Here is a 12,924-nt window from a genome sequence, read left to right on the forward strand (position 1 = left end):
CAGAGCAACGTGAAAAAGTGATGGAAACTGGATTCATCTAAAACTGGAATGAATTAAAAAAAAAAAAATACACAGAGATAGGCTTTAATAAATCTGCATTGAAATAAGAATTTTCACCCTCTTAGGTGTATCAAAGTACTCTCCAGAGCAGAAGAAATCAAAAGGTATGTTTAAAAGTCTAAGAAACACTCAAGTAAAATTAATTTTTAAGTAAATTCAAAAGAATCATTCTATCATTTATCAGAAAGCAATAATTTAACAACTCCATCATACAGCTTTGAGTCAGCATTTCTTTCTGTACAAACTATCAAGCTAGCACAGACCAACTACAGTTTAAAAGCCACCATTTGCCTTCTGAAAAAGGAATTTAAAGAAAAATAAAAATTGCATCTGTGGTTTGACAAGTTCAGATTGCCATATACAGGGGAAAAAAAAAAAACAAAAACCAAGAGATGTTACCTTCTAATTGCTAAATGGGAGCAAGTTGAATGTATTTAATATTTTGACATAAATATCACCACTGCCTTACTGCAGCTGTCAGACAGGTTCAGGGATTAATGTGTCCTGTGTTAACCTAGTGTTAAGGATACTCATGATTCAAAGCAACACTGCTGGCAGAGCATTAAGAAATACTACAGTAGAAGTAGTTTCTGTGTTATATAAACCAGATTCTGGAACACAGAGAGCTGCCTGTCCCTGCTTCCAACCTCCCAGCTTCCAGTTCTACCCACGGATGGAAGAAGTGTAGCAAGTTGAATAGTTTCCATCCTCTACAATCTTATGCATTGTAAATTATATATGTTCATTGGGACATTCCAGGTTAGTCTCCCCTTCCACAAGCTTAGTTTGTTTGCTCAGCAAACCTATATTCACCCTATTTCCTTTTAGAGTCTTAGGTGAAAGATTTCTAGACTTCTCATAGTCCAGGATTAATTATTAACATATGACTCAGGTCTTTCTATGAGTGCATTAGCTATCACACCTTAGGAATTAGTATGTCAGAGGTCACTGAAGTTACTTTTTCTCTAACTACTGTCTGCACCAGCCCTTCACAAGAAGTGGGTTACTTCATTTCTCATTCCTAATCAGTGCTTAAACAAAACCTGATCATCAAAAATGTATCTGAGGTAAAAAAACAAACAGGCTGAATTTAAACAAATAAACTCCTATGTCAAATTTCAGAAGAAAATTTAATTTACACTGAATTTAGATTAACTTGCATCTCCATCTGTCAGTGACACACGAGTTCACAAAAAGATTCTCACATGCATATTCACTGTTGTTACTTTTCCCCTGAGCAGGACGTTTTGTATTGGTTCCCTACATAAGCAAAATCATCACAGAAAAGTCCTGCTCTACTCTGCCTCAAGCCACCAATACCTTATTTCTTGTCCCAGTTCAAAATTCCTCCATTTATAGGATTTTACAACAGAAATTTGTAGTCTTTAAAAACACAACATGGGTAAGTAACTAATAGCCTCACTACAGCCAACTTTTACCAAAGAAATAGAAACAGTAACACAATCCATAAAAATCTAAGGTACACAACATTGTATTCCTGATAATTTAAGTTGGGTTTCACTAACCCACGAAGCATTGCAATACAAACCATTAAATTTACTTGACATTAATTACTTAACCATCTGAATAAACGTAAACCCTCACCATATCAATCTAAAGCCCTGAGGAAGTGCCACCAGAAACATGAGTCCCATTACACTCTGCAGGTTTGGAACCTGTGGCACAGAACTTGTTCAAATTGCTGCAGGGGACGTGGCTGCTGTACAACCCCTGCAGTGAAACTCATCATCTGTGACTGGGAGTGCCAACATTTATAGCAGGGCAAGGAGACAACAAAAAAGGGCTTCTTAGACTGGAAATCATGAGATGAAAGACATCCCAACCCCTGGAATCTAGAAGGTGTCCAATGTGGTTGCTGCTGCTGTTTTAATCCACCACTTCACTGAGATTTGTAATGGCCTTAGGCAGCTACTCCTGAAACATCAGTTTAAGTTACCAGCAAACAACCTACATGGAACAGTGTGTGAAACTGCCAAATAGGATAAAAAAATCCATCCTAGAAATATATTACAGCCAACAGCAATACATTATAACACTGGACAGAACACTGAAACAATTATTAATGGCTCTGTTCTGGAAAAAAAAAAAAGAAGAATCTAAACAGAAGAAGAAAAAAGAAATAAAAAGAGGCCTTTATCTCCCTAATATGTTGCTCAAACTACATATGTCACACTTTGAAAGATATTTGCTTTAAATCTGTGATAATCTCATCAAAACAAACCAGTATCTGGTTACCTAATCATTCATCTAGTGGCCTTTAGATGATAACCCTCTGTGTAAATATTTGGGGTGAGAGAAAGCTAAGCTTTTTCATCCACAGTTTCCAATCATGCAGCTCCTACTCCTGTTTAGAGAGCAAGATATCCCTTGTCAACTCCCCACTTTTTATATTCTTTTCTCCTAAGAATATTCAGAATAAATGAGAGAATTATCTAGGAATGCATTATAGTCCCAAGCACAGCAGTATTTCCAAATTCTGGCAACTTCAAAACAAAGGCTTAACCAAGAAGTTTAGACTCCAGTTCCTCACCTAGAACATTCACCAGCACCATGACATGTTCCTGTCCTCCCTATCACCTGGACTAAAGCTTAGGATAAAGCATCACTGGCCAAATCTTGTTTAAATGTAAAAGGCTGGTATGTAATCTCCTCAATGAAAACTGAATCACAGACTTCAGGCACTTTTGCTATCCTCTTTATACTAAACAAAAAATTACTCTTATTTCTGACTAAGAATCTCTACCTTGCCTCATACTAGTATTTCCCGATTTCTTTACTACATGCTGGGATTTATTACAAATAAACACAAGGGTGAAACAAAGTATATACAGTGTTAAAACTCTCACAGAAAAGCTTTTCCTCAGTCCTGTATGTAATTATTACTTTAACTGCAGTATCAGTAAAAGCCTCTAAACTTTGGTTGACTGTTTTTTAAATACAACAAAATGACTGCTTAAAAATATATTGTAACAATTAAGAAAAAACCTGAACCAGGGGCAGATTAAGCTATCCAAGCATGTCTTGGTGTTCTGAAATCCAGACCAATGGTTCTGGAGCACTGTAGACCCAGGATAAAGGAACTGCTGGATTGTCTTCTGAGCTGTCACTTCCTATCTGTGCCCCTGAAGCTGCTATTATCTTCCTGGAAGGAAAATGCAGTCTTTTGCAAGCAATGAGGCTTGCCACCAAGAAACACTGGTGCTTTCAGTGCTTTAATTCTTCTTCATCTGCCCTTTTTCACCATACACCAGCATGAATTTCCTCTCCAGCCATCAGCTGTAAGGGAAAGCATCACAAGTTAACTTGCAGCTGTAAAAAGAAAGACTTGTGTTCAGAGACTTACATTTTGAAAAATGTATAGATATTAATAGGAAATGCTGCTTTAATTTTAATTCAAGGTCTGGAAGAAACAGAATATAGAAAACCATACACAATTTAACTGATGCTTCCAAATATTACAAGGCATTTAGGAACCATGTATACAAATTGAAAGAAAAAAAGGAGGAAGTAATTAATTAGCAATATTTTGAGACATATTCCCAAAGTATGCATAAGTCACTCAAGCTATATTTATTATGTAAGTTCTGAAAACAGCCCATTGTTTCCAAAACCACAGTAACCTCTTTTGCAGAGGACAGAAAGGACCCAGGTCTCTAAAGAAGCCAGAACTGGAAATAATGAATATAGGATTTTAGTATTTACTGAACTGCAGATGCATTTAGCCCTGGTTTGAGTTATGCAAACATCAGACCAAGATCACTGGGTGAAACTGGACTCCTCTATACTTCTTTCCACCGCTTGCTTCCCCTTTAGTTTGCTTCTCTTTGGCCAGAAAAATCACCAAAGCAGTCATCCAGTGAAACAGGTGTTTCCTCCAAACACATTTTCTTTATTCCAAATAGGTATCAGTCCTTAACTGGCTGAAGTGCAATAATTTGGTGAAGAACTGGGAGAGAATAACAACAACTGACCAGCTGAGAATTTATCACTGAGAAACAATTCCTGCAAAACTCTTCCTATAATAAAATAAAATTACAGAACTCATTTTAAGGTTGGTATTAAATCACCATTCTGGAAGAAGGCCTAGACATACTAAAGGCAAGTTCAAAATTTACAACAGTTTAGAAGAAGGACTGGTTGTACCTATAATTTTAGAATTAGGCTACAGTCATGTTTCTGCCACCTCCTCAAACTTCACCCTACCACTGCTACTCACAACCTCTGCTTTTTCCTTACTTTATTTTGTTACAAATTTCTCTTTTGCAATACAAACTAATTTTAGCTCTGGCTCCTGGGTTATATTTGCCTACAGTTAATCTTAATTGCCTGTTAACTCCAGCTGGGTGTCTTCATGACATCAAGAAACACCTGTGTTTACTCATTTCCATTAAGTTACCTTGATTGTGAACAGCAAGTTGCAAAATGTGTGTCAAATTACAAACTGGGGTGCAGGAACAAATAATGGAGAACAAGTTTTTGATGCAAATTCCAAGTGCTCCTTCACTGAACCTGAAATTAAGAACTGCTACATAACACAAGGGTTTTGACTGGAAAATTTTTTGAATGTATGGTTTAAAGAATACAGAACAGATAAAGCAAATTGGTTTGGTATCATTTTGTTTGACATTGCAAGACATGAAATTTTCCTTTCAGCTGAGTGATGCAATGCTGTAGGTGCTCATAGGCAGGAACACAACACTTATGTGTACACATCTCAATAAGCACACTGTGGCTGCTGCCAGAGGTCTCCTTCACAAAACTTGTAAATAAATCAATAGTGCTGTATTTGGCTCTGGCAGGAATCCTCTTTCTTACGCTGCTCAATCAGAAACTCAAAGATTTCCTTCACATAGCCATTTTCAATAAAACAATCACGTGTCCTAAAATACCAGAAAGGACTAATGTCTTGAAAATAAAATACCTGGTTCCATAAACATATGCTGATTTTTGTTTCCTGCTATGGAAAGGCAAATAGGTTTTGAACAGCCTAGGGATTTAATGCTTCCCTTTTATGTCACTAGTCCAACCATATCCCCAATCATAAAAGGAGAGTGGTTTGTGGCTTGTTTTTGGGTATTTTTTCTAACAGAGTTATTCAAATAATTTTCACAAAGACCTTTTTTTATGCAAAGAAAGAGTTCAGTACGAATTCCTTCACAGATTTCTCCCCTTGCTGCACCACATGCTAAACAAACAGGATGCTGCACAAACAAGCCCCATCCCATCCAAAAGCAGGCGGAGAAACCACACCAGTTTCCATTCACCTTTGTTATAAAATATATATAATTTTTAAGAGTTGGAGGATTTATCTCTCAGTGATGTTGCACTCACAACACTGGTGAAGAAACACCAACACCCTTCTTCCTCCAAAAGCTATGCAAGAAGCCAAAACCTAGAGCAGGAAATGAGTGCCACTGCTTCTAAGTAATTCAACCAGGTGACAGGGTGGCAACAAATTCGGAGAAGCTGATTAACCATGAGATCTCTTTAGGCAGTTAATTACATTCCCTTGATCAACACTTCATCCTTGCAATGACACATCTAAACTAGCTGTGTCCACGTATAAAAAGATTTGAACACAGGTTGGCATGATAGGCAGAAATTAGGCACCTGGTCAGAACAGATTCATTTGTAAAACTCAGTAGCCATTATATTCTGATGTTTTGTCTGGCCCAAGTGCACACACATCTAACTTCCATTTTGCTTTGATCTCATTTCAGTCTTAGGTCTTTCAAGAGCAGGACTTCTGCTTTCATGCAAAGAAAATCTGAAGGATGATTTTCAGTTCCAAATATTTTTGACTCAGAATACAGAGTCTTTGCTGCTGAGGTGAAACAATCTCAGCTGAAGAAAATGAAAACAAAAATAGAGTGAAAGAAGAGACCTTTACCAACAGCTACTGTTGGCTTCCGTTTGAAGTGACCTTGATTGTTGTAGCACATTTCACCTCTTCACCTTCTACTTTGTTCATTCCATTATTTAGACACAGCAGCAAGATTACTCACAAACTACTGCAAGAACAGAAGTGAAGGACAAATTATATTTTCATATATTTCATCTTACAAATCTATTGTCCTCAGCAAATTCAGGCTACAATAACAATGTTCTCAAGATTCCAACCATGTATTACTTGTTTGCTGGTGGAGGTCATTGACTACCTTTGTATCTAACCCTCTTTCTCTGAAGAAAGCTGTTAGTTTTGTCATTATTTTCTTTCTCTACATTAAGCCCAGGCCTATTTCTAATACATCTTTTCAAGAATGAAGGGGCAGGACTTCTACATTTTGCTGATATGCCCACCTTCTCAATTTCACAAATGCTTGAACTCCATTCTAACGAGTAATTAGCATAGGATTATTTTAAAAACTTCACAGCTAGTCAAAAAGAGATTCAGAAATGGCAATGCCTGACTACAGAGCTTAAATCCCCATCTTCCTTTTGGGGGACATTATTGAAAGAGGTGAACATGTCTGTGTAAGCATTTAGCTGAATACTTATAATTAACATCATAACATAGACAACTACACTTTCAAATCCTAATGTTAATGTATCCTCACCTCTTTTCCAGAGAATTAATATGAAATTTTCCCAGTTACCATTGAGTACTGCCTAGAAATTGAATGTGACTGTTTTATTTTCATTATTTCTACATAGTCCTTGCATGCCTTCACTCCCAATACTGACTGACTGATTGCACAACAATCCTTATCACTTCAAGGGAAGGAAGTGTCCTGTGCTGTAAACTACTGAGCAAACACTGCATCACAGCCTAGCAATTTACATAACCTACTAATTAATTTCTGGGACTGTAAATTAATTGCTGTAAAGGTCTTGAATATTGCTGTAGCAGCTTGTTTTCCTCCCTCCTTGAAATAAAATGCATCTCCCTCAAACCTCTGGTGCAACCAGAAAAGGTGTTTCCCTTCCCTTTAGGAAATGCTTTCCAGGTGTGAATGCAACAACTGGCTTGATCTGATTCAGCCCAGATTACCTCACATGCTGCAATGGGAGACCCAGAATGGCACTGATCTGCTTTTCATCTATTACTGATCTTAGACAGACATTGCTATCATTGCAACTTTTATGAAAGCCTTCTTGACATCCTTCTATTAATTCTTGACCTTGAATTTTCTAAGCCAATCAGTGTTGAGAGTACAAAATAATAATACTTTTGACATCTCCCAAACTCCTTACCAAGCTCAGCAAAACTGATAGTTAGGTACACGTAGAGGACTATTAACAAACACAGCTTATAAGCTTTAGACAGCCAAGTTCAGTAACTGTTTATCTAAGTATCCATTATTTTGAAATCTACACAAATTGCACACTATTACACACCAACAACCATGCCACAAGTCATTAAAGCACATGGTTTATCCACATGTATTAAGTCACATCAGTTTGTTCACCGCATGTATGAGAAACAGGTAACATTTATTTCCTTACTATTCAGCCTCTAAAATTAGAAAGGTAAACCAACTTTGTCTGCACAATGAGTAATTTGTTTCTCCAACACCTTCACAAAAGACAATCACACCCCTGGATGTCACTTGCTAAAAAAAGTTGCACGCAAATTACATAGCTGGTTTTGCATTAAACTTGTTTTCATTCGATTTGGTGCAAATTTTAGCACTGCTGACAGCAAAAACAGCATCTTGCATTCTTGAAACAAGGATCAGGTGAAGGCAAGTGATGAGAAAGCCTTAAATATTTACACTTTCAACCAGCGATTTGGACGTTAGTTACAGCTATAATTTCACCTTTTCATGTCGCTTGGGTTTTTTGACACATTTGAATTCAATTGACCAAAAAGCTAAATTTTAAGATATTCATGTGAATTCTTGGCATTTGTACTTTTGCTAGGCACTTTAGGTCCACAAACCGACAATGGGGGAAAAAAATACTGTTTTGCAAGTACACCACAAAAGCGAACTTCCAGGTGACCCCGCAAAAGCCTTACCTGCATCATGGTGACCACATGGCAGGGATTGAGGAGGTAAATGACAGTCCTGGTGGCGAACTTGAACCCCACCTCCAGCCCGAAGATGAGGCACAGCAGCACCAGCAGCACGTTCTTGCCCAGGCTCTCCTGCTTAGTCTGGGGCTGTTGCAGGAGGTTCTCCAGCTCCCGGACATGCAGCTGCCTGAGCTTCCACAGGGACAGCAAGATCTCCACGATGCCCACACTGAGGAAAACCAAACTCTCCAGCAAGCGCTGCTGGCCGGAGAGAAAGGCGGCGCATTCCGGCCCTCCGTTGCCGGCAAAGCTGGGGTCCACCCCGCCGTACATCCAGTCCAGGAGGTTGTGAAGGCTGTACCGAGACATGGCGGGACGGTGCCTCCTCTCCAGGAACAGGTAGGAGCAAGACGGAATCAAAGCCAAAATGCTGCCGGGCTGGCGGAGCATGAAACGCCCAGACGCTGCCGCTGCCGCCCTTCCTCGCCAGGCTCGGGGAGATCTCAGCGGGCGGCTCGGCTCGGGGCGCGGGCAGCTCTTCCCTTCCGCTGCCCGGAGGAGTTCCGCACGCAGCAGCCTGAGGGGAGGCAGAGGCCGCAGCTGCACGGAGCCGGCGAGCTCCAGAGCCCCCGCCCCGGGACCCCTCCTCTCCCCGCCCGGCTCTGCCGCCCGCCGCTCTCCCTCGCCTCCCGTCCCGGGCTGCCCTCACCCGTGTCCGGCCCGCTCAGCCCGCCCCGCCGCCCCTCCGCATCCCCCGCATCCCCGGGCGCGCTACCTCCGCGGGCGGGCGGGTGTCAGGGAGCGGCAGGCCCGGCGCCCCCGGCCATGGCGCCGGCCCCGGCGAGGGACGGGAAGGAGGAAGCACCGCTCCGCTCGGCGGCAGCGCCGGCACGGCCGAGACTCCGGGCCCGAGCGGGCGGGCCGCTCCCCGCGGCTGGCCCGGCCCCTGCCCGGCGCCGCAGCATCACCCCACCGACGTGCCTGACTCACGCCGAAAAATGGACGGGTCCCCCGAATTGGCTGCACCCGGCCGCCCGCTCCTCCCTCCGCCACGGCTGCGCCCGCCTCCCTCCGCTCCCCACCGCCTCCCTTCGCCGCCGCGGCCGCTGCTCCCTCGGCGGTGTGCGCGCCCCGTCCGCGGCTCCCTCCCGCCTGTTGCCGCTGATTTCGCCCGGCTGCCCCCCTTCCTCCTCCTCCTGGTCCTTATCGCAGCCAGCCCGCGCAGCTGCCCGCGGTTCGCCCCCTCAGTGCCACCGGCCAGGAGGGTGGCAAGGAGCGGGCACAGCTCTGCACGCCCGGCAGCGCCGTCCTGTTCGCCGACCCGATCGGCAGCGACCTTAACTCGATAAACGAGTTTTTCAAGTGCCATTGCAGCAGATATAGGTAGGTCGGCTGAGGAAGGGACAAACCCGAGCGGGGCTCCAGCTCCAAACCGAGTGGGGCTCCAGCCCAGCCCGTCTGGACACGGACAGGTCCCTTCAGCCAGGTGCACCCAGTGCCACACGCAGGTCCCTTCAGCCAGGTGTGCCCAGTGCCACACGCAGGTGCCTTCAGCCAGGTGTGCCCAGTGCCACACGCAGGTCCCTTCAGCCAGGTGTGCCCAGTGCCACACGCAGGTCCCTTCAGCCAGGTGTGCCCAGTGCCACATACAGCTACCTTCCGCCAGGTGTGCCCAGTGCCACACACACAGGTACCCTCAGCCAGGTGTGCCCAGTGCCACACACAGCTACCTTCCGCCAGGTGTGCCCAGTGCCTTGCACAGAGCACAAGCCCCGCTTGTCTTTGTGCTCATGTTAGCGTGGAAAACACATAATCACGGAATGATTATATGCAGGTGCCTTTATTCAAGCTCGGGAAGCCGGGGTGTAACATCTACCCAAATCTGGCTTCGCCATAGGTTTGAAACAAGTACAATTTTATACCTTTCCTTATAGAACAGTGATGTAATCATATGTTAATCATCAACTTATCATTGTTCCATTGTTTCCCCCCAAGCATGACTTTAAGCCCCCTTATCTCCCATAGTATTTCTGATTTATTTCACAGGTGCTAATCCGCATGATTTCACTAAAACAATCCCCATTCTCTAAGCAATCTTCGTGATCATGTCGCTGAGTCCTGTACATGCAGTGCCTACCTATCCTGTTCCTAAAGCCTATTTTTAACTAACATTTTAACCCAATGTTAACATTCAGACGATTCACTGCCATGTGTGCCAGACTGAGACCTGTGCTGCAGAGTCCAGGTTTGCTTCCTGGCTTGTGGCATCGTGAAGAGGTTGTACTGCAAATATGTAACTCGGTTTCTGAAAGGCAAAGGTCCATGGAGATCCAGATAGTAGTAGTGAGTTAAGGGGATATTGTCAAGGCAATCAGAGCCATGGACATGCCCTGAGAGCTGTCTTGTCCTACAGATTTTATTTCACATAACCTGCACACAGCACATCGCTCTCCCCATCCCTGATCATTACAGGACTTTCCTTCTCCACAGGACAGCCTGAGGACAGCACCATCACCGGGCAATCTGTTGAGCCTGACTAATTGAAAATAAAAGCTTAATTCCACAAATAAGTTTGAAAAGACCAGTCAGATATCAATACTGGCTGAGTCAAAGTGATTTCTATATAGACAGAGGGGCAGCAACATCTGGTCTGTAAAGCTGGAGGCAGTATGTCACTGCCATTCTGCTGTGGAAAATATTAATCTCTTTTTGGGAAAGAAGGTCCCACCAGGCTTTTCCAAAATCTTCAAGGATTCCTTTCCACAATTTGAGCTTAATAAGAATTCTACAAAATTCCGTGTTTTCAGTCACTGCTGATTCATTAAAACACCTATTGTTGATCTTTACCTGGAGCACGAAGTTCCTGCAAATGCCTCCCCCATTAACTGGACACACACACATCTGCAACACACACCTGCTGCACTACCTTGCTTCACAGCCTGAATACTCAAAACAAGCAGCTCAGCACCAACACCAGTATTTAGCAGTACTTCTTCCTCTATTTCTAAACCACAGGATTACTGCTCAAAAAGATACTCTATTTCGAAAACACAGGATTACTGCTCACAAAGATAAGCACAGAGTATTTTCTCTTGGGTCTACCAATTGGATCATCTGCTGCCATGCACAACCTGGAACAGATCTGTCCCTTTCCACTCCCCCAGTCATACACTAGGACAGCTACTGCTGCTAGAAGCAATCCCAAGCAGTTTTATACCTTGTCTCTGCATTTGCAGCTCTCTCCCCTTTGACAGTGTCTGGGGTCTGTTTCTCTCATTTTTTTCCCGAGTTTATCTTTGGTGAAGTGAAAAACCCTCTCCATTAGAACAGCAGTGCATTGTCAGGTGCTGATATTTCAGATGTAGAGATTTCTTTAGCATATGGCCTAGCCACAAGAATATGAGGGCTTGGTTGGGTGGTTTGGGGTTGTTGTGGCTTTTTTAGAGACTGCCAGTGAAGAATAACTGCTGAGAACATGAAAGTAGGCAGTATTTTGCTCACAAAAAAAGAGCATTTACAAAATGACAGCTTGTTGTCCATTGAAGAGGAAGGAAAGAGAACAGCTAAATAAAGACAGATGTCATTAAAGCTAAAGACTTAAGCAATCAATAGTTAAGGCCTCATAGGAAGGAAGTCTAAAGAAAGGAGTTAAGAAAAGGAACGATGCTTTAGAAAATAATTCAAAGGGCCATTTATCCCAGTTGGGAGAAGAACACAAATAGCAGTAAGCTTAGCTTGGCCACATCATGAGGTCTCTATTGACCTTAAGCACATGAAGAAAATACAAAGGAAGATGGGTCAAATCACTAAGAATAAGAAAGAAAGATTTAAAAAAAGGTATTGCCGCAAAGCCATTGAGTGGTCAAGAGCTACCAGGTAAAAACTGCTCTTTATGTATATTTGTACTTAAAAGGACAGAGAAATTATTAACCTCCTACTCAACAGAGAAGAAAATCTGTCAGTAAATTATGAAGAAAGTTAAAGGGATTGGTGCCTCTGTTGTATCAGACTTACAAAAAAAGACCATGCACAAGCAAATAGTTGGCACTGATGATGCTGAGAACAAAATTATCTCAGCCCAGAGTAGGTTAAGAACAGATAAGGAGCACTCAGATTAACCAAATGTTTTCAAATAGTTGAGTCTAGTGAACATGACTGAAACATAGTTGAAGAATTAAGGTGAATGAGATGCTGGAAAAACAGAAGAGGCAACTGTAAGTTGCTGTTATCAGAGTGGGGCGGGGGGAGATGGAGCCAGAGAAATACAGCTCAATTTATGTATAACTAACTTAAGTTCATGGGAAAATCCTGGAACAAATAAACCTCACAAACTATTATTAGCACCCAGATGATAACCAGAGAACAATTGCAGTCAACATGGATCTGTCAAAAATAAATCACACCAGATAACTTGATTTTTTTCCTCCAATAGGGAACAGACCTTATGGATAGGACAGAGCCCATTGTCAGCTTGATTATGACACTGACATGACATTTTCTTTAAAACGTTTAAAAAAATAGAGTCTGGATAAATGTATTATAAGGTCTGTGCAAAATTGACTGCATAGCAAGCAGTAGCTCATAGCAAGAAATGGTTCACTGTCAAAAGTAAAGGATGTATTGCTGGTTTTCCACAGCCTGTCTTCAGTCTGGGTCTTTTGTTATTGTTACTAACAGCGCAAATAATGAAAGACAGAAAATTCTTATTAATTTTGCGGGTGATGCAAAGCTGGGGGAGGACACAGAATTACATTTTAAAACATTTTTGACCATTCAGGAAACATACTTTAAATAAATAATAAAGAAGATGTTCAGTAAGATCAAGTTGCATCATAGTTCAGCACATTATACTGGTATAAATAATCTCTGCCCTTCCTCTTCCCCTT

General features: G+C 42.2%; 1 protein-coding gene across 2 annotated transcripts in view; it reads right to left on the bottom strand.

Annotated features, from left to right (window-relative positions):
• The window catches only part of TMEM164 (transmembrane protein 164), a 33,389-nt gene extending 24,282 nt beyond the window's left edge, over nt 1-9,107 (bottom strand). The window contains exons 1-2 of one of the 2 annotated variants that reach the window (XM_085060364.1): nt 9,029-9,107; nt 8,042-8,615 (exon numbers count right to left, since the gene is read on the bottom strand). In XM_085060364.1, coding sequence (XP_084916490.1) covers nt 8,042-8,488 — 447 coding nt within the window. In that variant the 5' untranslated portion in view covers nt 8,489-8,615; nt 9,029-9,107. Of the gene's footprint in view, nt 1-8,041; nt 8,616-8,813 lie in introns of both variants that reach the window. The other variant, XM_085060363.1, reaches the window with a different exon arrangement.
• Nucleotides 9,108-12,924: the final 3,817 nt, after the last annotated feature.

This window comes from Lichenostomus cassidix, chromosome 4A, assembly GCF_008360975.1.
Source record: "Lichenostomus cassidix isolate B80296 chromosome 4A, HeHo_3.0, whole genome shotgun sequence".
NCBI lineage: Eukaryota > Metazoa > Chordata > Aves > Passeriformes > Meliphagidae > Lichenostomus > Lichenostomus cassidix.